Source organism: Phyllostomus discolor, chromosome 4 (assembly GCF_004126475.2).
Source record: "Phyllostomus discolor isolate MPI-MPIP mPhyDis1 chromosome 4, mPhyDis1.pri.v3, whole genome shotgun sequence".
Classification (NCBI taxonomy): domain Eukaryota; kingdom Metazoa; phylum Chordata; class Mammalia; order Chiroptera; family Phyllostomidae; genus Phyllostomus; species Phyllostomus discolor.
This window is the reverse complement of record NC_040906.2, coordinates 1466634-1492731: the sequence shown is the minus strand read 5'-3', so window position 1 is coordinate 1492731 and position 26098 is coordinate 1466634. Positions and strand designations below refer to the sequence as shown.

Below are 26098 nucleotides of genomic sequence, written 5' to 3'. Positions count from 1 at the left end.
GTGGCTTCGCCCCGGTGACCGGTGACCGGTGACCAGCGCTGGCGCGAGGCTCGGACCTCACCACCCCGGGAGGCAGGGAGGCTGGCACGCACTGCCCCTGCTTTGTGGGAATGGAAACGCAGTCTCCGAGGAAACAGGGACTGTGCTGCGCAAGAAGCCGTATTAAGTACCGGGCAGGGTCGGGCATCTTCTGCCCCGTGACGTTTGAGCTTAACCCAGTCCCCCAGGAATCCGAGAAACAGGCAGCACAGATCCTGGAAGCAGCGTCGCTGCTGAGCAGTCCCCGGGCGGCACTTCCGACCCGGGGCGAGCACCGGCTCCCCGAGGCCGTTGGGAGGGTCCAGGGAGAGGGCCAGCGGCCCTCCCACGCGGCGGCGAGCGCGCCCCACCGCAGACCCCCGCCCGGCGTGCGCGCGCAGCCGGGGCAGGGGCGGGGCGCCGCGGCGCGTCCGTTGCTAAGGCCGCGCTGCCCCGGCGACCGAGCGCGGCGACCCCGCGCACGCGCAGTGGCGGACTCCGGTGCACTGTGGGATGGAAACGCGAGCGGCGCGTACGGGCCAGAGCGGGCGGCGGCTCCGGGGCGAGAGCGGCGGGGACGCGGGGCTTCGGCTCGGCGGGCCGGCGGGGCGCCGCCATGAACGCGGCGGTGGTGAGGCGGACGCAGGAGGCCCTGGGGAAGGTGATTCGGAGGCCGCCGCTGACGGAGAAGCTGCTGAACAAGCCCCCGTTCCGCTACCTGCACGACATCATCACGGAGGTGGGCGTTACTGCCGGGGCCGGAGTGCGGGTCGGGGGTCGGGGTTCGGGGCCAGTGCGGGTCGTGGGGAGGGCCGCGGCTCAGTTGGGAGTCGGGGCCCGGGTGTGGGCCGGGGGCGAGGATCGGGGGTCTGGGCCCGGGTGTGGGCCGGGGGCGAGGATCGGGCCCAGGCGCTGTTCGGGGTCGGGGGTCGGCACCCAGGTGCAGGTCTGGGAATAGGGCTCCTGCCCGAGTGCGGGCCAGGGTCGAGCCCTGGGCTCCGGGGTCGAGGTTGGGGTCTTTGGCCCGGGGCCGGAATGAGGGCTGGCGTCAGGGTCGGGCCTCGTGTGGCTGTGCCCGGTCCCCGTCCCCGGAGCCCCCGCCCGCGGACCCGCGCCTTCGGCTGGCCTGCGGCCTGAGGGGCGACCACGGCCCAGTCCTGCCGTGTCTCTGCGCCTCGCCCTCACTCCTGTTCCGCCCTTGTCAGCCCCACTCCCGCGGGCCACCTCTTCCAGGGAGTCTCCCGGGCCCTGAGGCAGCACGCATCGTTTGTTTCCAGCCGGCGCTGGGTCTGTTAGAGCACGTCCACGTCTTCCGTTCTACCTGCCGCAGCCGTTGCTGGGATGATTTTTCTGCAGTGCCTGGTGCCCAGAGGCGCTCAGAACTCCCGGGAGGAGGAAGTTATTTTTACACCCACCCCGCCCCGCCGCCAGGTTTCCCTCCACAGGGCTCTGCACAGCGGTCACCACATACTGGGTGTTTAATAAACACCTGGGGGTGAGTTTACTGAAAGTGGTTGTAGGGGGACTCGGGAGGGGGACCTACAAAAGCACAGGTTAGTGTTTGCTGACAGACGGCACCGCCTGCCTTGGTTGGGATTGGTTGTCACTTCCCCCGGCGGAAGGCGAATCGCCTGCCGAGTGGCAGAGACTGTAACCTGTTTGTTGGTGCATCCCAGGTGAGCTGCACCAGGCCAGGTGCACGGAAGGTGCTCACAGACAGTCACTGTTACCTGGGGGCTGTCAAGTCCCGGGGTAACTCGGGGGCGGTGCCCTCCTCCATGGGGCGCCTCAGCTGGCCTCGGGGCTGCGGACGCAGCTTGAACGTGTGGACTTCCAGGGGCCCCCGAACTCACCCCGTGCTGGTCCCCAAATGCCGTGTCTCGCTCTTTGCGGCAGACTGGGCGTCTTCCTCCTCCATGGCCTGTGCTTTCTCCATTTGTGCTGTTAGTTTCGGACGCGCGTCTCTGTGTAAAACCCTAATTCTGCTCGGAACTCAGTGGGACTTCACCCCCCCCCCAAGGGCTGTCTGGGCCCCTCCTCCTGCAGCCCCCGGAAGGCCCTCGGCCGCGTGCTGCTTCACCTCTGCCCCCTCTGGCCCAGAGGGCACAGGCCAGTCACCCGGATGGGAGCCGCGCGGGGACAGCCTCAGGCTGTCCTGTGTCCATCCTGTCAGGACGGGAGGCGGGGGCCGTGCCCCTCCTGTGGGTCTTGGCGGGTCGCCGAGCAGGCGTTTTGCTCTCTGCGTCCTCGGAGAACAGGTGCGGAGCCTCGTGTGGAAATTCTCTGCGGCTCCGGAGCGTTGTGGTGAAGCCGCCTCCTTAGTCCTGTAGCTGCAGCCAGACCGGCTTTGCCTCCTTCTTAAGGGAAAGACTTGGTCTTGTCATGTTCACGTCTGTCGTCATTTAAGATTATCACTCACAATTGTAACTGCCAGCGAACTGGGACCCCTCCAAAGAGACTGAACAGGGGCGTGCAGGAACATTAGGTGCAGGGTATTTGGGGTGCAGTGCCAGTGCACTCAGGAGGGACAGGGCCCGGCGCTGGCTCGGCTGGAGGAGGAGGAGAACAGTGTTCGGAGCTGGCGGAGCGGGGGCTCAGAGGGGCCGTCGATGTTGGCATGGGCTGGTTTTTAAATCGTGGCTTCTGGCAGTAAACACGCTTTACATTCATCCACCCAGGGCACCCACAGAGATGCGCTCGTCCTTACTGCACACTGTGCAGTCCGATGCTCTTTTTGTTTCATAAAAAATGCTGTTGTTACCCGTGGTGTCGGTTTTACAGTAACCTGTTGAGTTTGAAAAACGCTGGTCCTGGAGCGCCCAGAGCCCCCCTCCTCCCTGGGGGGCACAGGTGGGGGGCACAGGTTGATGGGGGGCCGGGAGGGGAGAACAGGAGTGATGTGGCTTGGCCCCCTTGGTCCTTGGGGGGGAGGGGCTGGCGAGGGAGGGAGGCCTCCCGTCTAGTGTCAGACTCCAGGCTGGGAAATTCTATTTCTTTCTGGAAGCCGTTCTCTCTCCTGGGCCCGAGTGACCCTCGTAAGATGCTGCCCCCTGCTTTTGAACCTCCCGGGGCCTTCTTGGGGTCTGATGCTCAGTCCTATTCCTGAATGGCTCCCACGGCCACCCGGGTCAGGCCTCACCTGACTCTGGCCTGGGGCTGCTCCTGTCCCCCCCGGGGAAGCCTCCGGCCCCTGGAACAGAAGCCTCCTGCCCCGGAGCCTCTGGGACCCAGTGTTCAGCCCCTCCCCCAGCTCTTCCCCTTGGGCCTGCCTCCGGTCTCCCTTCAGACCCGGCCGCTGCTGGGCGGAGTTCCCTGACGCCCCTCCCTCTCCTGAGTGGGGGCCGGTGCCGACCCCTGCTCCCTCACCACCCTGCAAGTCCCTGTGATGCCACCCGCGCCCACAGCCAGGCTGGCTTCCGCCTGGTGCGAGGGCTGGCACGTGGGAGACCCACGTCCGTCGAGTGAGAGCCTGAGTTCGGTCCTGGGTGCCCACAGCCCCGGTCAGCCCCGGCGCACGGGCACAGTGGCTGCGGCTGAGGGCAAGGCTGTCCCGCGGGGTGCTGACCGGGGCTTTGCTTTCCCTGTTGAAGGTGATTCGGACGACGGGCTTCCTGAAGGGCTTGTACACGGACACTGAGATGAAGTCGGAGAACGTGAAGGTGGGTGGGGCCCCGCGTGGGGGGCGGGGCTTCCTACGCTGTGTGCGGGGTGTGTCTCGTTTCCATGCCAGCCTTGGCTGGGCTGCGAGGCTCCTTGACGCCCGGATTGCTGGGTCCTGTCCCATTTTTTCATTTCTGATAACTGCTTTCGTGCTAGTTTATGCACTGAGGAATCGGATTGTGTTGCAAAGGGCGGTGCCAGCCCACCCACTGATACTAAGAACTTCAGTGAATTGTTTCTGTTTTGTTACATAGAGTCAGTGTTTCTGAATTGGACACGTAAAAAGAGCTTTTTATGCAAACAGGAGCTGTGCCTGTTGAACACACTGCAGTCAACACACTTTTTTTTGAAGTGTCTCACTATTCGTATTTTAAACGGGAACTCCCAGGACAAAGACGCGAAGATCGGCTTCCTGCAGAAGGCCATAGACGTGGTGGTCCTGGTCTCGGGCGAGCCGCTGTCGGTGAAGCCGGCGCGCATCGTGGCGGGGCATGAGCCTGAAAGGACCAACGAGCTGCTGCAGAGAATCGGGAGGTGCTGCCTCGGCCAGGTAGCGCTGCGGCCGGCCCTGCCCTGCCCTGCCTGTGCGCGAGGGACGGTGACCGTGAAGGAGTTCTGGGCGATAGGTGCCAGATGCTAGGCTTTCGGTCTGATCCCGCCCGTTTCGGAGTCGTGGAGTGAGAGGAAACAGACACCCTGGTTCCACGGGCTTGAGGTGCAGAATGGGGACCCCCCGCACCTGGCTTCGGGGCTGGCGGGCGGAGGCGGTGCGCCCCGGTGCCCAGCCCTGCATTCCTCCTTCCGGGGAGTTCGACTGGGGCCCAGGGGGCTTCGTCTGGCAGTGGCACGGGACCGCCGGCCTTTCCCCCCACCCCCAGGTTGACTTGGGTGCCCCGGCATGTGCCCGTAGCCCACGGCCATTTGACTGTGGTGTTTGGCCACGCCACCCGGTGCGCAGCGCGTCCTCGCGCCCCGGGGTAGTGCCTGGGGCCTCAGGGTCACTGGGGCCTCCCTGTGGAGAGCCGGTGCCAGCGTGGGGGGTGCACTCCTGCGCGGAGCTGGGCGCTGGCTCCAGGGGGCGCTCGCGCGCTGCCGAGGGGGCCTCTCATTCCCGGGAGCGCGTCCCATCCTCCCTCGGGCCCTTCCTGCTGGCTCTCGGTGAGCCCCTGGCAGGAGGAGGCATTCGTGGAGTTGTCCTCGAACAGCGTGCGGCCACGCGTGGGACGTGTGGAGCGTGGGTGGGCGCCATCGTCCCCGCTGCAGGGCCCCGCGGGTGCCGTGCGTGCAAAGAGCCCGGGTCCCGAGCCGCCTCTGGATGAGGCCGTTGGTGTCTGTGCCCGGGCTGACCCCACTTCACCCTGCATTTCCTCCCTCCCGCCGGACGACAAGCTGTCCAGTGACGACGCGGTGAAGAGAGTGCTGGCCGGCGAGAAGGGGGACGCGAGGGGACGGGCCGCCCTGACGTCGAAACCCCAGGAGTCGGAGGACAGGAACGCGAGGGTCGAGGAGCCCAGGGTCCCCGGCGAGAAGGAGGTGACCGCGGGGCCGCGGGCTGGGGCGCGGGGCGGCGGTTCCCCTGTGGTTCCGGCAGGGGCGCTCGTGAGCGACCCTGGTGTCTGGCCTTCCTCCCCAGGGGAGAGGAGCCCCTGAGACGAACGAGGGGAGCCCCGGCAGGGACCGCAAGCAGAGGGAGCTGCAGGAGGACAGCAGACCGAGGGAGAAGGACCGGGACAGGGAGAAGACGCGGGACGACGACCGCGAGCGCCATCGGGACCCCGAGAGGGACAGGGGCCGGGAGGGCGAGAGAGAGCGGGCCAGGGCCCGCGCCAGGCCCGACAGGGACAGGGACAGAGGCCCCAGGGACCGGGACTCGGACCGCGAGAGAGAGCGGAGGAGCGAGGGAGGCCGAGAAAAGGAGCGGTGGAGAGACCGGGACAAGGAGCGCGAGCGCGACAAGGGCCGGGACCGGGAGCGGGACCGCCGGAGGGCGAAGGCCGGGGAGCGTGCCCGGGACCCCGGCAGGGACCGGCACCGGGAGCAGGACAAACCGGACAAGAAGGTGAGTCCCCTCTGAACGCGGGAGCCTCCGAGTTGGGGCGGCTCTGTGACTCGGTTTTCGTCCTCAGCAGAGTGTGTCCGGGAACCGGGTTTCCGTGCAGCGCGCTGGGAGAGCGGTCTGTTCAGCGCCGCTTCCGAGCGGCACCGGCAGAGGGCGCAGTGCCGCGCCTGGGGGTTGGCGGGGGCGGGGCGGGGGGCCGGGTTCCTATTCGCTCTGGGCCATGTGGGGTGTTTTCTGAAGCCTGCGGGGTGCGCCTGTTGTCCTGGGGACAGTGTGCTGTCTCGAGTCCCGGGAAGGAGGGGCTCAAGCTTAGCTCGGTGCGGGCGGTGGGCGCGAGGCCGGAGCTGCGCCTTTCCTGCGGCCGCCCTCTGGGGCATGGCGTGGCGTCTCAGTGCTGCCCGGGGTCCCCGGCCGGCAGGTCAGGCCCCACGGAGCCGTGGGAGCTGCACACAGCGTGTGGACCGTGACTGACTTTGTGTTTTGGGGGCCTTAGGGCCCCCGCGTCCCTGCCACGCTGCCCCCTGCACTCGCTGCTGCTCTGCCACGTGTTTGGTGGAGATGCCGTTGTGAAGTGCGGCTGTACTCATGGATGCCGGGCCTGTTGGAGCCACGCGGGGGCGCGGTTTCGTGTGCAGGGGTGTGAGGCCAGGGTGGGGCGGTCCCTGCTCGGAGCTGGGCCGCCCGGGGGAGACACGCACCAGCTGCGACCCCTGTGTGTCGCCGCCTGGGGGCGCGGGCGTCCCTCCGCTCGCCTGCACCTGCCTGCCCGCATGGAAGCTGACCTGCCCGGCCGCCTTCCGGGGCTGGCAGAGAGAGGGCCACGTGGTGGGTGTGGGCGCGCTCTGAGAGGCCAGCGGGGTGACACGTGTGTGGGGCGAGTGACCTGGCTGTCTGTGGGCACGGGCCCTGTCCCCTCTGAGCGGACAGCCAGGTGCCCGGCGCTGGGCAGCCCCTGTGGGGCACTGCTGCGGGACGCCGCGGCGAGGACGTTCAGGGTGGGGCACCGAGCAGGCACCCGCGCCCTCTGCCCTCACGGAGGGACAGCTCCTTGCCGGTGTCCCCGCTCCTGGCAGCGACGTGCGTCTCTCGGGGAACTGGGGCCAGCCGGGGGGGGGGGGGGGGGGGGGACGGTGCGGCACAAGGCCCTCCTGTGCCTTGTCCCGAGAGTGCCGTCCGGCCGTGGTGTCCGGGCCTTTGCTCCAAGGAGCCGGACCTCTGAAGGGGGCCGCCCCCCAAGCGGGGTGGGAGCGGCGGGTGCTGGGTGTCTGCGTCTCTCCCTCCCTGCTGGGATGTTCCCGAGAGGTTTGGCCTCACGGCCCAGCCGAGAGGCTCCGCCTGTGAGCGCTCGCACTGGTCCCTGCCGCCCTGGGCGGCGCGCCCGGGAGGTCCTGCGGGGTCCCGGCAGCCCACGGCCCGAGCCCGCTCGGACTGGGACGCGGGCAGGATGTCTCGCCGTCGGTCAGCCACAGACAGCGTGCGTCTGAGTGTCTTCTCAGAGGTGGTGGATTTGACTAATTCTAGAATTCGAAGGCAAGTAAAGCATGTTTTACAGTCATCGAGCTCCGGGGAGGTGTCTAAGAAGCTGTCAGATGGACCGTTCAAAGACTCCAAAGCTGAAGCCGAGGTGAGCTCCAGAGAGCGCCTGTCCGAGGTGCAGGCCTGCAGGTTGCAACTCAAGTTTCGGGGAGGTGTGCCGGCAGCCACAGGGGAGACGGACCGGGCATGGGGTGACGTGGAGGCCCCTGGCCCTGAGGGCCGTGGCGAGGCCGGAGCTGCCGGGGTGGGGGATGGTACGGGCTGTGTCCCCCGACCGGCGCTCACAGCTGTCTGCAGGTGTGGTTGGGTGTGTAGTGGTGGCAGTCTGGTCAAGTGCACTTGGCAGGTTGCTGCCGCTTCCCGGCCCTAGAGAGGGACAGAGTTCTGACCTGAGAGTCAGAGTGGGTTCAGCTGCCCTCTGACCCCTCCTCAGGCGCCCCTGGTGTGCCCCGAGTTGGTGTGCGTCCCGCTAAGAGTGTGGGTGGCCTCCTCCTGTTCCCTCGCCTCCCTCGAGCTGCGCTCAGCTTGTGCCTCTGCTTGCGGCGTCTGTGGGTGAGGTGCCAGGTGACTCTCCTCCTCTCTTCCCCCAGACGGAGGCCTCCCCCAGAGCGTCTGGGCCCGTGGCAGCGAAGACCTCCAGGCGGCGCTCCAGAACCTCGGGGGAAGGTACGGCCGCAGCCGGGGGCTGTGCTGCTTTGCCGGCGTCACGGCGTCTAGTAGGGAAGCGCCCCTGCGGCTCAGAGCCAGATCTGCCGGGCGGGGGTGGTGGTGGGCAGGGGCTGTGATGGTGGTGACGCTGTGTGGCTCTCCCACGCATGTGAGCTCAGAGCTCTGGGGCACCGGGGCGGAGGGGCACCCTGCTGGGGTCTGTGTAGCAGCCTGAAAGATGCGCTCAGACTTTAGTTTTCAAGAAACGTGGTGTCACTGGAATGTCACCCACGTTCAGGACGGGCACAGGAAGCCTCCTGGCCCCGAGACAGCTGCTTTCTGTGCAGCGGTTGTCCCTGGGGTCACGCTGGCGCTGGGGTGCCGGGGACAGGCCTGCCGGGGGCTTGCCCACGGGCACGCCCAGTGGGAGAGGCAGCCAGCGTGGCGAGGGGCAGGAGAGGCGCTGAGGGGCGGAGCTGCCTGGAGCAGAGGCAGGGTCGGAAGGGGCGTCCTTTCCCCGAGCTGTGCAGGTTGAAACGTGGCAAGCAAACACACGATCTCCGGAGTTTTCATGTAGAAAGGAGACTTGGGGGGTGTGCCCCTCTCCCACCGAGACACTCAGGTCTTCAGTGAATATGCCTCTGTCCATGGGGGGGCCCCATGAGGGTCCGCCCCCAGGAAGGCCCCAGGGAGCCCTTGCCACCCTCCCGGGGACCTCAGCCCCGACCCGCAGGCCTTCCCGTCCGCAGAGGACACCGGCCACGTCTCCGAGAAGTGCGTGCGTCTGCGCTGTTCACGCTCATTTCTGTTCATTACGTCTGGTTTCCGGCTGCCCGAGGGTTTCCTTTTTGTGCACCGGAAGCTGCCGGTCTTCACTTTATTTTACTTCTATCGTGGTTTATCCACAGATTTGAGGGGTGAAGATTCTGTGTTCTGTCGTGAACTTTTAGATTCAGTTGTTTAGTCATCTCCTATTTTAATTCACGGAAGGCGGGTCGGTGTGAGCTGATTCTGTGAGTACTTCTGAGACGCCATCAGGTGCGTCCCAGGAAAGGGACGGTTTCCCGACTTCATTTCTGCCGCCCAGAGCCCCCCTCCCTGACCCCCCGCAGTGGGGAGGGTCCAGCGGGCCGGGCCGCCCCAGCCCAGAGTCCCTGCCTCCGACGCCTCCTGCCCCACTGGTTCTCAGCAGGGAAAGTGTCTCACACACTTGATTCTCTTCCCTGGTTTGGGGGTGCTGGCCCATCAGCCGGTCAGTGGTGGTGACCAGGTGTCTGGGGGCTTTTGAGGCGCCAGGCCTGTGCGCCACGCCGGAGGTGCGCCCCCTCCTTGCCCCCTGAAGTCACTGCCTGTTTGTGCCTCTCCGCCTCCGGGCCGGCGGCAGTGGGAGGCGGTCCTGGAAACGGGGGTGCGGGGCTAGTCTGCCTTGGCTGGGGGGCCAGGCCTCTGCCTGCAGGCAGCACCGCGCCCCTCCGGGCCCCAGAGCCGCACCCGGGGACTGATCTTGGAGCCCGTTCTGGAAAGCCGCCTCTGCTGTGTCCGCTGTGGGCCGAGGGCCCCCATACAGGGGCTCCGTGCTGAGGACGAGGCCGCCAGCCCGCAGCGCGCAGCCTGACCCGCCCGTTCTGAACCCTTTCCGTCAGGACCCAAGGAGGCCGCTGCCAGCTCCGCCCGCGTTGCCGACGGCAGCGCCGCCGGCCTGTGGCGGGACCGCCCCGAGCCAGAACCGGCAGCGAAGCAGAAAGGTGAGGGCCGCCCTTTCACTCCTTTCCTGGGGGAGGCCGAGCCCCCGACTTAACGCTGTCCGTGGGCCCCTCCCTCCTTGGGGGCCCATTCCCTGCCCCTGTGCCCTGAGGGTCACGGGTGCCGGCTCCGTGCCGGCTCCACCCTGCGCGTGCAGCCCGGGCGTAGGGGCGGGAGCGGAGCTGTGGGCGCAGGCTGAGCGCCGCTCCCCGTGCTGCGGTCTGCGCCAGGCCGGTCCTGCGCGTCCCTCTGGCCGAGGCGCGGATGAGGACGAGAATCGCTGATGCGCGCTTTGTCTCTCGCAGGCGACCCCCCGAGCGATGCAGGTGAGGAGCGGCCGTGGTGCCCACGCGGTGAGAAGTGTGTGTCTGTGCGTGTGCATGCAGGTGCGTGCACCCTGGTGCGTGTGCGCCCTGGTGCGTGTGTGGCAGACTGGGTCACCGAGACAGCGTCACGACGCCACTTGAAGATTTAATTTGCATTCTTTTTGTGTCGAGAGAATACATTTCAGGTTTCCCCCCCAGAGGACAGAGGACATTTTCAGCAGCCAAATTCTGATGGGCTTTCACTATTTTCTGAAGTTTGAAACCCTTTCACTTTAAATAGTGGAGCGGAGCCTTAATTGCCTTAATAACGGCTTGGACTTGTTACTTACTTTTATTCAGTCTCTCCTTATCAAAGAGAAGAAACGGCGTCGGGTTCATAGACACAGCGGGGCTCGCCCCCAGAGCGGCGGCTGCGCGAAGTGCACACGGGGAGCAGCGACGCAGGCCCCTGGCCGCCCTCTGGCGCCCCCGTGTGTCCGCGCAGGGACTAGGCCTGGGACGGGCGCCGCCACTCCCGGGGAGAGGATGGCAGAGGCGACGGCGTGGCGACGCCGCGTCCCCTCCGTTCCTGCCGTCCTCGCCGGTGCTGACCGGGGAGCCCTGGGCACGCGGCTCCTTCCTTTAAGTTACGTGGCTGGCTCCGCGGCCCCGCCTTCTGGGTTTTCTTCCCCGAGACGCGAGCCCCTCGTGGTCCCCAGACTCAGCCCGGAGCGTCCTCCCCGGAGCGACAGGCGAGGGACGCCCCTGTGTGCCCGTGGCTGTGTGGCCGCCACCTTCCCCAGTGTGTGTCTGTCGTGCGTGTTCTCTCTCCTTTGCAAACTGGCCGGGGCGCCGTCCCTGCAGAAGGAGACGCGGGACCCGCCAGTCAGGACAAGCCCCAGGGGCCCGAGGATTCCGAGGTCCCCGCCGACCTCCCGCCCGACGCCAGGTCCGTGCCCGCCCCCACTCGCCCCGCCCCCCAACACGCCCCTCCGCTGCCGCGGTTTCCGTGCGCTGAGCCGGGCTCTGCGGCAGCGTCTGTGCGAAGAGGCGCTCACGCGCCGTTCTGGGTTCCACTGTCTGCTCTAGAAGGCTCCCGCGGCCCGGGAGCGCCAGGCCGGCGCCGCCCCGGGTGAAGCGGCAGGACAGCGCGGAGGTGTTGGCGGCCGACAGGTGAGGCGGGCTCGGACCCGGCAGGGGCTCCTCCAGGTGGGTGGGGCCCCAGGGTGGCTGGGAGTCGGGCGCGTGCTGGGGAAGGGTGCCGGGTGCCGTTGTGAGAGAGCAAGCTGGGTGAGGCCCTGGCCTGGAACCGCACGCGGCCTCGGGTTTCAGATCCGCGAGCACCCCGGCGTTCGTGCACGTCCAGGAAACCTTGAAAATACGTGGGGAAGGGGCGGGGCGCCGTGCTCTGACCTCCAGATAGAGGGTTTTCTGAGCATGAAAACCACGAGGGGAAACAGGAAAGAGGATTTAAAGGCTGATTGCACAGAAAGGAAAGCCAAGCGCAGTGACCAGGTCACAGACGGTGAGGCAGGGCCGTGCGGGTTTGCAGACCGGCCTGCGGGTGCGGAAGGTCAGCAGGCTGGGCCGGCGGTTCCGGGCGGAGCCGGAGGCCTCGGGCTCTGCTGCAGAGACAAAGGGGAGCAGTGGGGAGGAAGGGGGGGGCGAGGGGCGTCCCCAGCCCCTGTTTTCCAGAGGAGGGAGCGAGCACACCTGGGTGGCGGTGGCCCAGTGGGCGCAGATGTGTGGAGGGGTGGGAGAAGCAGGCTGGGGGCCGGGGGGCAGAGCCCCTGATGGGGCGGGTGGCGTGTGTGCCGCCCCGTGGGGGAGACTCCGGGAGGGGCTTCCTGTCTGGGCTTCATGCTGCTTCTGCGCCAGCAGCCGGTCTGGGGAGGCGGGAGGCAGCTGAAGCCGGTCTCCACGAGAGGGGGCTGGTGGCACGCTGGTACTGGGGTTCTCATCTGGAGGCCACCCCCGCTGCCGGAATGTTGGGACATTGGAGCCATGTGTGGAGACGGAGCATCGTGACTGGGGAGGAGGCCAGGGGGACGTTCTTGGCATGCAGTTTGGGGGGTTGGGACCAGGAGTGCCACTGCCCACAGAGAACGACCGTCCTCCCGGAGAGCAGGCAGGCAGGGGTGGGGGGACCCTCGGAGAAGGCGGTGAGGTGGGAGAGGCCTGCTGAGGAGGGAGGGCTGTGGGGAGGGCCAGGAGCTGGGACGGTGGGTTGTGGTCCACAGCGGGGGGGGTGCAGAGTGTGAGGGATGCAGGGCGAGGTGAGGTTGGTCCTGGGAGAGGCGGGCCTCGGGGCAGGGTGATGATGGACTGAGGGTGTGTGAGAGCTCAAGACCCGGTGCCGGGGCCCCTCCCGACCCTGTGCCCTGCACTGAAACATGGGAGTGGCTTGGGGTGTGCACGCGCGTGGGAGCATGTGTGAGCGCGTGTGTGTGTCGCCAGGCTGACAGTGGGGCAGGGACGTGGAGGGCATTGGTGGAAGTGGGGAGTGGGTGGGAGGGAGTGAAGGTGGGGGGGCCGAGAGGCAGGCGCAGCGGCTGGGTCGGGGGCGTGGCCAAGTCTCCAGTGTGGTGGAGGCAGTGCCCGAGCTGGGGATGCTGGCTTGGCCTGCAGGGTGATGGTGGGCGGGCAGTCCGAGCGGGGGCTCTCTGGGGGCCTGAGAGAGCTCTGGGATGGCGGGCCAGGTTGTGGGCTGGTGGCCCAGGGCAAAGGCAGGACCTGGTGGGCAGCAGGGGTGGGGTATGGGTGCTGGGCAGGGACGCAGCTCAGGGCACGGACTGGGGGTCAGTGGAAGGGCCCCGAAGAAGCTGCTGTTCCCAAGTGGCACTGAGGGGCAGAGGGCTGGGGGGCCGCCCTTGCCGTGAGGCTTATGCCGTGGGAGGGCGGGCCCTCATGTGAGGGGTGACAAGGGACAGCAGGGTCTCCCTGAGAGGCGGCCAGAGGAGGGGCAGGTCCGGGTGTGGACGGGGCAGGGTGCACCTGCCTCTCAGGCAGGTGCGCACCTGGGATGGGAGGGGCTGGCAGAGGGTGGGGCCCCGGGACTTGGGTCCAGGGGCTTCCCTCAGCGTCCCCCGACCTGCCCCGCAGACGCCGGGGCAGAGGGAAACGCCCCCTCGTGGCATCTCTGACCTGCTCTGACGCCCCTCTGCGCAGGGCCGGGAGCGGTAAGGCCGTGTCCAGCGTGATTGTGGACGCCCAGCACTCGGACGACGAGGACGACCAGTTCGTGGTGGAGGCCGCGCCCCAGCTGCCCGAGGCGCCGGAGCGCGAGGGGGTCAGTGCGCCGGCCTGGGGGAGGCGTGGCTGCCCTCACACGGGCGTCCAGGTGCCTGTGGGCGGTCCCCTCCGGTTTCTCAGTCGGCTTCCGCCCTCTCTGACCTCGTCTGTCCTCCAGCCCGCTCCTTGGGAGCAGGATTTGGGGGACTCGGCTAACCCAGGTCCCCCGTCTTCTCCCTCCCTTCCCCGCACAGGCGCAAGCCGTGGAGCTGGGCGAGGACGAGAGGCACGGTGAGTCCCGGGCGTGGGGAGCGAGGCAGGCTCGGTATGGGCTGGCCGAGGGTGCGCCGGGGCTCCGCGGGCTTTCTGTGCTGGGAACCTGGGGGACCTGCGGGCACCCCGAACCCTGGGGCCAGCCGTGTTCTTAGCGTGTGGTTACTTGGTTGCGCAGTGTCACAGGGCGTCCCCAGAGCAGCTGCCTGGCTGCCCGTGTGCTCTCGTCCCCACACGTCTGCCTTTCCTCACGCGTGTCACCCCAGGGTGGGGGTGTTGGTCCTCAGAGGCTGCTCAGAAGCAGTTCACAGTTCTCGTACTGTCCGTAACTGTTTCACATGCTCATCTGCATTTCTCCTAAACTTTAGGAAATGGAAAATCTATTTTATTTCTAAAGGTTTTTTTTTTAAGATTTTACTTATTTATTTTTAGAGAGGGGGAGAGAAACATCACTGTGTGGTTGCCTCTCACGCGCCCCCTACTGGGGATGTGGCCAGCAATCTAGGCACATGCCCTGACTGGGAACCGAACCAGTGACCCTGGGTTCAGTGACTGTGCTCAGTCCACCGAGCCACACCAGCCAGGGTTAGAGTTGTTTTTTTTTTTTTCACCTTTCACGGAGCTGGTTTCTCCGAAGCTCTGTTAAACGGTGGAGTTGGTTTCCAGCAGCAGCGGCTGTGTCAGCCTGCTGTGGGCTGTTGGTGACCAAGCGAAGGTGCTGGGCGCCGTCTTCAGGGTGGGGGAGGCGGAGTGGGGGCTTGGTGTGCTCCCCGGCCCTCCGGGGGCCCGGGGTGGAGCGCAGCGGGAACCTGAAGCCGCTGCTTTTTGCAGGAGGACTGGTCACAAAGATTCTGGAGACCAAGAAAGATTACGAGAAGCTGCGGCTGCCCCCCAGGCCTGGGGAGAAGGTGAGGTTCTGTCCGCGGCCGCCGGCACCTCTGCGCTCTGTCGCTCAGGCTCCCACTGAAGCCCCGGGCACGCCTCTCGGTGTGGTGATGGGTGGCGTCTGTGGGTGGTTCAGGGTGGGGCCCCCTCAGTGGGGGGACAGGCACTCTCGGAGTCCCGTTACCTCCCTGGACCCCGCGTCGGCCCTGTCCCGCGTGGGCAGCAGCCTCACTCCAGGGCTCAGGAGTCCAGGCCAGGGCCTGCCCTGCGCTGACCCCGAGCCCCCCGTTTCCCAGCACGTGGAGTCAGCCACCGCCTGCCCCAGCTGGTTGCAGAGTGAGGGGCGGGGCTTTCGAGTCGGGCTCTTAAACTCCAGCTCTTGGCCACTGGCCTCCCGAGTCTCTCTCCCCGGTGTGCGATGTGGTCTTACTGGGCCCCGGGCCCCCTGCGGGGGCAGCTGCCCCTGGGCGTGGGACCCTGCTCGGGCAGCTGCGGGCCGGATGGCCTGGCAGTAAGTGTTTGCTGTGGGCTTTTAACAGAAAGTGGTTTCCTGCGTGTTTTCTGCACCCGCGTCCACTCGCTGGCTGTCTGTTGTGTCCGCCTTGCTCCCGGTAGCCTGCTGCGTCCTGGGGCCTGGCCTGGCGTAGCCTAGGGGGCAGTGTCCTGCATCAGGGGCCTCCACACAGGCGCAGGGTCGCCGCTGTCCCTGGCCATGCGTCTGCAGCCCTGGGGCGGGTGTCGGGGCCCCCGGCCTGTGTCTGTGGGCGCCCTTTGAAGCCCCGGTTGGTTTCAATTTTGCGGCTGATTTTTATGCAGAGCACACCAGGCGTGTTTCAGAGTTCCTCTGAAGAGTGCGTTTCGGAGGACTGGGGCTTCTGACTCGGGAAGATGAAAGAGGGAAAAGCGCACTTGCTGCAGGAGAGAGGCGGCCCCCTAAGTGTTTCCAGGCGCGGGGGGGGGGCTGGGCGGGGGGAGGGGTGGGACGCATCTCGGCGCCGCTTTCCTCGGCGGGTCGGTAAACCCCAGGTCTGCATCTCACCTACTGGTCTTCTGAAAGATCCTCAATTGTTTTTTAATACGAGAAATTGAGATGCGCAGGAGACGTTGCAGTCGTTCCTGTCCTGGCCCCGCCCCCTGTCCCCAGCAGCCCGCCCCTGCGCATGTGCCCCGGTTGCTATGCACCTGGCGTTGCTCCAGGAGGTCCCGTGCCCCCCGTGGCTGGGGGGTCCCTTTCTCCAGGCAGCAAGTTGCCCCTGAGGCCCTCGCGCTTTGACACTGCAGCTCTGTCTGTTCGGTTTAATCGGTGGCTCTTTGTTTATTTATTCCTTTACTGACGGACATTCAGGCTCCTCCCGCCGTTCGCTGCAGCGTCCACGCTTCTGCGGGCGCCGTCCGTGGCTGCCGGCACACGGGAGCGCTCTGTCCAGGGCAGGTGGTGAGCGTGCCCGGCTCGGAGCCGGGCCGTCTCCGGCGCGGACAGCAGTGGGGCGTGTGTGGGCTGTGCCCTGAGGACGCGGTGTTCCCCACGGGACCCAGCCCGGGGCTGTCGCCTGCCACCCCTTCCCCAGCGGCTGCAGAGTGCTCTGTGCGGCGGCAGCGCCATTTCCTCTCCCTGTGGGTGAAGGTCAGAGCACACACACGTGCCAGTCACGGTCAAGGCAGGGCCACGCCCATCACCCTCCAAAGCGGCCTGCGCCCTCCAGAATCCCTCCCGCCCTCCTCTCTCCGTGCCCCGCCCCCACCCCTGCAGCCAGCCCCTCGCCCCGCTGCGGCCTCTGCCCTCTAGCGTGCGCTCCTGAGAACTGCGTCTGGGTGGCGGCGTGCGGCGAGGCGAGCACTTGCTTGCGGGCTGGCTGCCGTGCGCCCCCCCTGTTCGGAGGCGTCTCCGTGAGCAGCGCGGACCCGGCCGGTTCCTTGCTCTGCTGAGCTGCCGTCCTGGCGCCGGCGGACCGCAGTGCGCTCATCCGCTCCCTAGCCAGGGCGCCGCTGGGCGGCTGGTGCTTGGGACTCTCCGAGCGCGGCTGCGGCGGGGCGGGCGGACACTTCTGCCGCCAGGAGGGCTGCCGGGTCCGAGGGCAGACGTGTGTGTTCGCCGCGGCGGGAGACGTCAGCTGTTCTCCTCAAGGTCCCCCCATTTCACTGGGTCGGCCGGAGGGTTCCTTTGGTTTCATCCCTGCACCTTGGCTCTGTGGCACTTAGTTGTCCTTAGCTTCACTGGAAACAGTTGTGCTGGGTTGTATTGTGGCAGCTGTCGTGTCAGTGTGCCTTTAAAAACTTACCAAAATGGGTAAATTGTTGTGCAGCCATTTTAATGCTGACGATGGAAGAAAATGCACAACTTTTCCGTGTATTATGCTTTGTTGTTTCAAGAAAGGTAAAAATGCAACTGAAACATGAAAAAAAAAAGATCAGTGCAGTGCGTGGAGAACGTGCTGTGATGCATCGAACGTGTCAGAGGCGGTTTGCACGGTTTGGTGCTGAGATTCCCCGCCGGACGGCGCTCCACGGTCGGGTGGACCCGCCGAAGTCCACGGGGATCACATCGCGACAGTAACGGAGAACAGTCAACGTTCTACCACGTGGGAGAGAGCCAACATACTCAAAATATCCAGATGAATGAAGTTATTGGTGAAAATGAAAAACGCGTCTTTCATTTCACGGAAAAGACTAACGGGACGTTTGGCCGGCCCAGTGCTCTCCAGCCAGCAGCATGGGAAGGCCCTGGCCCCTCCGCCCGCATCCTCAGCCTTCGTGGTCCGTGGGGCGTTGTTACCGTGCGTCTCCCGGCAGCTCCCGCCCGTCCTGTCCTCGGCGGCCCCTCCGCCTCGCGCTCGGTGCTGCTGGGCGTCCAGAGGCTGCCGGCCTGCGGGCGGCTTCCCTCCAGGCCGCCCTTTCTGCCCTCTTCTCTGGTGGGGGGGGGGGGGCGTGTCCCCTCCCTGTTTCTCTCTGAGTGTCTTTTTGGTAATTAATCCGTGACTCAGTAAGGAGTAAGTTTACCTGTGAGGGGAGGAGAGACCTGGAGCAGTAGCGGCTTCCACGCAGCGGGAAGTGCTTCGGCTTGCGTGCTGCCCTCTTCCGCGGCGGCCTGGCACGCCCCCTCCGCTCTGTGGCTGGTCCGCCCACAGGAGGGTGGGGCGGGGGGCAGGGGGCAGGGCCCGCCCCTCCTCTTTCAGGCCGTGCGCGGGGGGGGGGGGGGGGCTGTGCACACGCCCTCCAGGTCCTGGTCACCTGAGGGAACGGGAGGTGAATCTTCACTCTGGGCATCACTGGCCCGGGGAACAGTCGAGTTCCTTGATCCCAGGCTGGGACTCGCCAGATTTTCCTCGCGGCCTGGCAAGCTCAGGAAACGGCGATGTCGGCGCCGCACGTGGGCGAGCGGAGGAGCCGCCCACCGTGGGGGCGCTGCGGTTTCTGGACCCCCGAGTCTGCTGCGTGTGGGCCGCCCCTGGCGGCGGGGGCTCCAGCGAGCAGCAACGGCGGCCCGCAGTCTCTCCGCGGCGTTTCTCTAGGAAACAGTTCGTCTCACCCACGTGTCACCAAGTCACGGTGTGATGATGATGTTCGAAGTCCACTGTCTGATTTTAAAAATGCATCTAGCTGCGGTTTTCCGTTCCCGTCAGAAGTGCCGTCTTTTCTTTACCCTCGGTGAGACTTTTTAAAAACCACTGAAACAGACACCCTCTAGGAAGGAGTCAGCTTTTGGTTTTGTGGATGATTGCTTTCGTGTTGCTTTAATTTCATTGGTTTCTACTCTTTATTTTTCCTTTTAATTTCTTCAGGTGTTCACTTTTCCTAGCTTCTTGTGTAAAGCTCATTAGCTCATTTATTTTTGGTCTGTCATTTTAACAACTAACATATTTAAGACTTTACATAATAAGTGAATATTAAATATCAAAACTCCTTGAATTTTAATGTAAAGTCCTTTGTTACTTCTTTTAACATGTGGGCCACTTAGGTTTTGGTTCGTCAGCTTTCAGATAAAAGGGTCTTGAAAAGCCTCCTTACTGACACTACGTAGTGTGGCCGCACGTGCAAGCAGCGCGGTGCGTGGGATTCCGACTGCCCGGGAGCAAGCCTCTCCTCGAGGCCCCGCTGTGCTCGTGTCTGTGCTGTGCTCACGTCTGCGTGCGCTCCAGCGGGCACTCGGGGGGCGTCTCCGCTCCCTGTGCCCTGCCCATGTCCCCGGGAGGCGGCTGTCACGCACCTGAAGAAAAGGCCCCTTGTGCCTGCCTCTTAGTATCGGTTTGCACAGATCAGCGTTAACATCGGAGGCTGATCCTCTCGCCACCTCGCCTGGGCATTCAGAGAGGGGTGTTCTCTCTGCTCTTCACCTGAGCGACGGTGGCGTGCCGTGGTCTCTGTCCCTCTCCCTTCTCAGAGGAGCCTTTGTTTCAGCGCCGGGGACACGCAGGTCGTAACCCGGGTGTCTCTCCGGCCTGTCTTTGAAGTCGCGCTGGGAGAAAAGCCCTTTCCCGTTGCGCTGGGGCTGCATAATGCCTTACAGAGTAAACATGTGGCTCGGGCTGCCCGAGCCGTTTCTTATTATCCCGGCCCATTTGTTCTCCTTTCAAGAGGAAATATTAAACTTTGTTAATAGTAAGGTAGTAGCTCATGCCAACATTTTTTCCTTCAGATTTATGAAGTTTCTAAAAAACAACCAGAAAAGCACTTTGATTAGTGTTCCTCGTGCTTAAAAGCACTTGCTCTCTAACCGTTGCATGCGAAGGAGCTCCGGAGTGATGGCGGCGGTTTCCCCGCGGGTCGCTCCCTGTGAGGGGCTGCGAGGGGCTGCGAGGGTCCCCGTCCCCCGGGTCTCGGCTCCTCCCTCCTCCTCCTCGTCTTCCCGCTCTCTGGCCCGGACGGTCCGTTCCGACTGAACGTGAATCTTAGACACCAGCCCTGCTGTGCGACTTCGTTCTTTCCAAGTGGACGAGAGAGTTTCCCTCTGCGGGTGTCTCCCTCCTCCTCCTGTTTCTTTCCGTTTCTGCGGTCCCACTGCTCACCGCGCGGGTGCCGGGGGCCCCCGCCTCCCTTCAGGTGAGAGCGCGCGGGTGTGCACACGGGTCCGCCCGCACACGCCCGTCTCCCTTGGCCAGGGACCGGAACAGCAGGGACCGGGACAGCAGGGACCGGGACAGCATGCTGTCTGTTAAAATGCCTCTTCCTGGATGAAGGGATCTTACCACAAACATGTTCCATTTTAATGATAATAATTAGCGTATAGCAAACAGCAGCTAAATTCTTCTGGAAGTCAGGGATTTCGGTCTTACTTATTCTCCTGTATTTGGTTGATTTAAGTAGGACTTTAAGTTACTTCTCATTTCGGTAGCTAGATGGTGCAGTTTCAACACAAATACTTGAGCCCTGTCGGAAGAATGCAATTCAGAGCTCGCGCTTCGCTGACTTCCGCGCCTGATCGGAGCGGTTCTGGTTTGGGCGTTGGTGGTCCCCGAGTCGGAGCGAGGGGGCAGATGCTGCTTCACCAGCAACGCCGGGAAAGCTAGCTGGGGCCACTGGCTGACTAAAAAGTTGTTGTTGTTGTTGTCGTCATTATTTTAGGAAATAAGGTGATGGTTTGATGTCCCCAAGTCGTGCAGTCTCTTCCAGGACACACAAGCCGGGTTTTGAGTTTTGGGTGTGAAATTGTCACCAGCAAGTTGTCCACAGTTCCACTCAGAAACATCTACACCACTGTGCCGTGGACCTGTCACAGACCTCGGAACCGGCGTGGAACTGTGTGGTCACAGCACGCGTGTAGTCACAGACCTCGGAACCGGCGTGGAACCGTGCGGTCACGGCACGCGTGTAGATGTGGCGAAGGCGGCGGTGAGCCGGTAGACAAAGGCAAAGTTGTCCACAGTTCCACTCAGAAACATCCACACCACTGTGCCGTGGATCTGTCACATGTGCGCAGACAAAGGTGGTGATGCGGAGGGACCATCAGAGCACTTTCTAAAAAATTTATTTATTTATTTTGGCGGGGGCAGGGAGCACGAAAGGGAGAGAAACATGAATGTGTGGTTGCCTCTCACATGCCCCCTACTGGGGACCCGGCTTGCCACCCAGGCATGTGCCCCAACTGGGAATTGAACCACTGACCCCTTGGGTTGCAGGCAGCGCTCAGTCCGCTGAGCCACAGTAGCCAGGGCAAAAACATCAGGGTGCTTCTACCTGAAAAAACCCCCCAAAACCATATGACTTAAGGAAATTGGTGCGGCGCGGCGTCCGTCGGGGGGGCTGCTCTGAGCCTGGGAAGAGCGGCATTCGGAACCGGGCCGCCAGGTCCGGCCATGCAGGGACCTCTGGCAGACTCGGGGGCGGGCCATGTGACCCTGCCGAGGGCATCTGGAGGTTGCAGCTAGCGCCAGGAAAAGAGAGGTTTCGTCTGGGGGGGGGCACCGTGTTGGAAGGTGACGGCAGCCTGCCGGGTCCGTCAGCCCCAGGAGCGCTCCCCTGCAGAGCTGGGACACGCGTGTGAGTGCCCGCTCCGTGCGTGCCTCTGACAGGACGCCCCTGGTAACTGGGCCGAGAAGCCGAGGGGTTCTCCAAGAAACAGAGACGGTCTGGAGAAAACCAAGACACTGTGGTCCCGGGCAGGGAGCTCAGCACTGTGGCCGCGTCCTGTCCCCGGGACTCACTCACAGATTCGGTGCCATCCTCGCAAACACTCAGTGCGGGCTCTGGAACTTGGCAAAGACGCTCTGAAGCTCCTCCGGGAGATAAACACGGGAGGACGGCGCCTCGTAAAAATGCCCGAAGAGGCCGGCGGCAGGCCAGCAGTGTCCCGTCCTCCACTTACTGGCGGCTGCGGGTGGAGGGGGAGCGCTGCGGCCGAGAGCGTGCACCCCGCTGTCCCCGCCGCCCGCTGTCCCCGCGCGTCCCTGCCACCTGCCGCCCTGCCGGTGTCAGCTGCGGTCGGGTCTCCGTGTGATGGGACGGCTGTTAAGTTACGTCCTTTTCTCGGGTCAGCGAGAAAGGGCGGCCGACTCCCGTCCTCCCTGTGCTGTGCGCTGACCTTTGCCTCGGCCACAGTGACCCCGGGGCGCACGCCAGCCCCCCCACGCTCGCTTCCCCTCGCCCGGGCTGCCCACTCAGAGGCGCCTCCTCTGCCGTTCTTCTCCGGGAGGAGCCGGCCGATCGGCTGTCCTTACCTGCAGGCGGCGTGCCCAGAGCTGACCCGTACGGAGCGCCCCTGTGATAAGGGCTCGCCTGCGCTGTGTTATGTAACCCTTGCAGTGACCTCCGAGACGGGTGGTCTCCCGTTCTCCAGGGGAGGAAGCTGAGGCACGACATCTGCCTTGTGCAAGGTGAGGTGGACGGCGGGTCGCAGAGGTTGGGGGGCGCCCGAGCCCCCGCTGGCCCGGCCCGGTCCGAGCAGGGAGCCCTCCGGAGGTGCGGTCCTCGCACGGGGGTCCTAGGAGCCTCCCGCGCACGGGCGTGTCTGTCTGCAGTGGCTCCACGCACAGGCGGTGCCCCTGGGGAGGCGGCTCGCGTGTCCTCCTGCGGGCTCTGACCGGCACCGTCGCACGGTGGAGGCCACGGGACGGGGTGTGCTTCCCCCGAGTGCGGATCAGACGCTGCGTCGGGGGCTGCCTCGAGGTCCACTGGGGTGTGGTCCTTCGGAACCTGTTCGACGTCGAGTCCAGGGCTGAGATGGGGGTGCCCTCACCCCCACAGGGCCCCCTGGGGCAGGCCCGTGCCGCGTCCTGGCACACGCGCGTGAGGTGGTCTGGAGCCATACTGTGTGCGAGAGCCGCAGAGCAGGAGCGGCCCCTCCAGCGCGGGGTGGGGGCACCAAGCTCTGGGCGGGCCGTTCTGCCCAGTGCGGCTTCCCTCCGCCTTCCCCCGACAGTGACGAGGCTGGGCATCCCTTCCTGGGCGTGTCTGCAGCCGGCACCTCCTCTGCAGGGGATGTCGGTCCCTGCCTTTTGTCCGTTTTGTCTGACCGGATACTTTGCTTTTTTGCTGCTAAGCTTTGGGAGTCTGTGTGTCCTCGACACTAGTTCTCCGTCCGCTGTCCGGTCCGGAAGGACCTTCTCACTCTCTGACTCGGCTCTCCTCCGCCCGACGGGGTCTCTGGCACGGCCGAGGTTTGGTTTCCGCAGAGGCCCGCTAGTGGGCTTTCCCAGGCTGATTTGTCCGGCCCAACTCTGTGCCTGGTGCAGGATTGCGAAGACCCTCTCCTCCCAGCCCTTCTCCCGAGGGGTCTGTGGCACTGCGTCTGCCCACAACCCCCTGGGCGGGCGCTGCTGGGTCTCGTGTGACCTGGGGCTGGGCGAGGTCCATGCCCCCTCCGGCGGACCTGCTGGTCTGGTGCGGGGAGCTGACAGGCTGTTTCCTTCACTGGGTGGTTCTGTGCTTTGTCAGAGACCAGGTGGCCCGCTGGGGAGGGTCTGCTTCCGGACTGTGTGGCCCGCTGTGTCGGTCTGTTGTGTCACTGTCACTGTGGCTGTATCACAGGTCCTGCACTGGGCCTCCCCCTTCTTTCTCTAGCCGTCCCGCTGCTGCAGCGGCCTTGTCTGCACCCTGCAGCGTGGTGCTGCTGCTGGCCACGACCCCCCTGTCCGCCCGAGGGCGGGCGGTCTCCCTCCCTGCACCCTGAGGTCCCCAGTCTGCCCCCTCGAGGGTCCGTCCCTCCCGCCGCCTGGCGGGCTGGGTTCCTCGGTGCGGGAGGGGGAGGCGATGCGGTGAGGTGCACGCAGGGTCAGGCCCCCTCTCTGAGCTTCCGCGACAGGACTACGGTGAGAGACCCCTGCGCCCTGTAGGAAGGGGCGGGGCCCTCCCTGCAGCCCGTTCCGGCCCCCCGCCCTCCTGCCTCTGGACTGAGCGTCTTCCTCTCGCCACATCTCCCCGCGATTGCAGGACAAGTCGCTTGTCTTCGAGTCAGCGTGGAAGAAGGAGAAGGACATCGTCTCCAAGGAGATAGAGAAGCTGCGCGTGTCCATCCAGACCCTGTGCAAGAGCGCGCTTCCGCTGGGCAAGATCATGGACTACCTGCAGGAGGACGTGGACACCATGCAGAACGAGCTGCAGCTGTGGCGCAGCGAGAGCCGGCAGCACGCGCAGGCCCTGCGCCGGGAGCAGAGGTGGGGCGTGCTGTGGGCGGGGCAGGGACGGGGGCGTGGGCGGGGCTGGTGTGGGCGGGGCTTGTGGGGGTGAGGCGTGGTCTTGGTAAGGCGGGGTCGTGGCGGGCAGGGGCGGGGTTAGGGGAGCCCCTAAACTGCTGGCCCCTTTCCGGCCTCTGCCAGACAGTGTGCCCGAGGAGCCACACGGCCAGGGTGAAGCGGCAGTTATTACAGCAACCGTTTGCGGGGAAGGGGCCGTGAGCCCTGCCCAGCCACCGGAGAACCTGGCGGGCGCCCCCCGTCAGACACGAGGCCTGAGAGCAGGGAGTGCACTATTGAGCGCACGCGCACCAGCACGCTGCCAGCGGGCTGTGGTTTGTCCGCGCCTGGTGCCGGCCGAAGCGCCCCCTTGCCGCCAGCAGAACCGGAACGCGCTCTCCGGCGGCTCTCGGGGTCCTCTCCGTGCGCGCGAACAGTGTAGGGGCTGGACGTGGGTGGGTCGGCACCCACGCACACAGTCTTCGTTCATTCACCGTGGTCAGACCGCTCCGTGACGTCCAGGAGGATGTTTCGCTTACCTCCCTGGCGCGCCCTCTTAGGCTCTCCGGATACCCCACGACCTGCTGGCGCTCGGAGGCGCAGAGGGGGCGAGCTGCGGCCCTGCGCTCAGACTCAGGCCAGTGCTGCGGCGGCTGATCCCGGGCGCCACTGGCTTGCTCTTTGCCCTTTTTTGGAGAAGCGAGAACCCCCTTTGGGTGCCTTCGGGTCAGCGCAGGCAGGCACTACTAACGCAGTCGCCCGTGAACGCGCAGGGTCGGAGCGGGGGCTTTCCAGAGTCGGGAAAGCCTGGCATGGGCTGGCCCTGGCTATGTTTTGGTTCGAGGTGTTGAAACCATCATCCCAGACTTTTCCTCCTGAAGGCGCCCCACCCCGCTTCGCGGTGGGGCGGCTGGGCGCTCTGCCCCTGCGTGCCCCTGCGTGCAGACGCGGGTGGGGGGGGGAGGGAAAGGCAGGTGGGACCGGCTCTGCTACGGACCCCCTGCTTCGCCAGAGTCTGACCCCTAGTGAGGGGCCCGCCCGCCTTGGACAGGGAGTGGGAGGGGCCTCCGTGGGGACCACTGGCGTGGGTGGGCCTGCCCTGGGGGTTGGGGTCCCCCCACTGAGGCAGGCGAGGGTGTGCTGGGCTGTCCGGTGGTGCTGCTGGGCGTCGTGGGCCTTGCCGCTCGGCCTCCCGGCCGTCCCTGGGCCCTCGGTGTCACCTGTGATTTCAGGGCTTTAAGGAGCATTAGCTTCCTTTGGGTAAACTTCACGTTCAAGGGCACTTTGGGCTGTGGCGGGGGATGAGCCCAGCGGACTTTGCCAGATGTGAGGGGTTTGCCCCTTGTGTCATCGTCGTGCTCGCCGAGTCCTCGTCCCTCTCTTGGGACGGGACGAGCACTGAGCCGTGGACGCGGACTGCGGAGAGGGCGCGGCCTGAGGGGGGGCGGGTGGCTGCAGGTGGGGAAGGGGCAGGAGGTGGGGACAGCCGCTCAGGCCTGGCCGGCAGCCCACACCGGAAGTGAGCGAGTGTTAAACCCAAGCAGCAGCCTGTCCGGGAGGAGGCGGGGCCTCACGCGCTGCCTTCCCTCCTCAGCATCACGGACGGCGCCGTGGAGCCCCTGCGGGCGGAGCTGGCGGAGCTGGAGCAGCTGATCCGGGACCAGCAGGACCGGATCTGTGCCGTGAAGGCCACCATTCTGAAGAACGAGGAGAAAATCCAGAAGATGGTGTACGGCCTCAACTTGAGTTCGAGACGGTGAACCTCTGTGGTCTCAGCGGTTCAGAGTCTGAAAATAAAAAGGACGATGGAGCAGCATCGCTCTCCAAGTATCAGTTTGCAAAGGAAACGAACGGTTAACCGTGTCATCCCGCGCAGCGGTCAAGCTGTGGGCGCGCTCAGTGCGTGGAGAGCCCCCCGGCGGGCTCCCTGCCGAACGCCTGGGTGGGGTCTCCTCGTGGCCGTCCTGCGTGTCCGCGGGCGGGAGCCTTCCCCGTCCGGTCCCTTCCAGAACCCTGGAGCCCCGCGCGAGGACGACCGCCCCTGGAGGCACCTCGTCTGGGGAGCGCAGCCGGGCAGGAGTGGGTCCTGGTTTTAGGTCACCTGCACTTGGAAGGGGTCGCTGCGGCCTGTGTCACCCAGAGGTGCACAGGGGCGGTCTCTCAGCCCCGCAGCTGTGCACCCCTCTTCACTCGATTTTCCCAGTGGTCCCCGCTGTCGGCGGCTGGTGTTTCTCACCCTTCAAGTTCACTCGTTTAAGGAGGTTCTGTGCGGCCCTCACAGCGTGGCCCAGATGTGAGCTCGCGCCAGCTGCCTTGGCTTTGTTCGGCAGCTGCCCGGCGCCCAGGTGGGTGCTCCTGAGGCTCCAGGGGCCCTGCCCTCCCCGCTGGGCCAGCCCTCCGCTTCCCAGCGATGCTCGCTTGTGTGCCTGCCTGGCAGGCGGTCCAGGGGCGTCTGGGGAAGGGAGGCCCCGATTCACGACAGTGTGTGATGTTGTTGCCATTTGGGGGAGGAAATTATTTTTTAAAAGAAAGATTTTTTTTTTAAAAAAAACATGGTTTATACTTAGTTTTTCACGTACACACAGCACTACATACTCAAGTTTCAGGCACGTGCATCAAGGGTTGCGCTGTTGGGA

The 26098-nt window shown here is 65.3% G+C and overlaps 1 protein-coding gene across 2 annotated transcripts; it reads left to right on the top strand.

Moving 5' to 3' along the window:
* The first annotated feature begins 237 nt into the window (after positions 1-237).
* TRAF3IP1 (TRAF3 interacting protein 1) lies at positions 238-26046 on the top strand. 2 transcript variants are annotated; one of them, XM_028509946.2, is made up of 16 exons: positions 238-757; positions 3609-3677; positions 4067-4228; positions 5068-5211; positions 5312-5737; positions 7290-7361; positions 7864-7939; positions 9565-9666; positions 9970-9990; positions 10834-10918; positions 11059-11142; positions 13138-13258; positions 13455-13491; positions 14305-14381; positions 23221-23444; positions 25057-26046. In XM_028509946.2, exons 1-16 carry the CDS (start codon positions 635-637, stop codon positions 25220-25222), a joined length of 1989 nt encoding a protein of 662 aa, XP_028365747.1. In that variant the 5' UTR covers positions 238-634; the 3' UTR covers positions 25223-26046. The 2 variants fall into 2 exon arrangements, with proteins under 2 accessions (XP_028365747.1, XP_028365748.1); XM_028509947.2 differs by lacking the exon at positions 9565-9666 and having other exon boundaries at positions 239-757.
* The last annotated feature ends 52 nt before the right edge of the window (positions 26047-26098 follow it).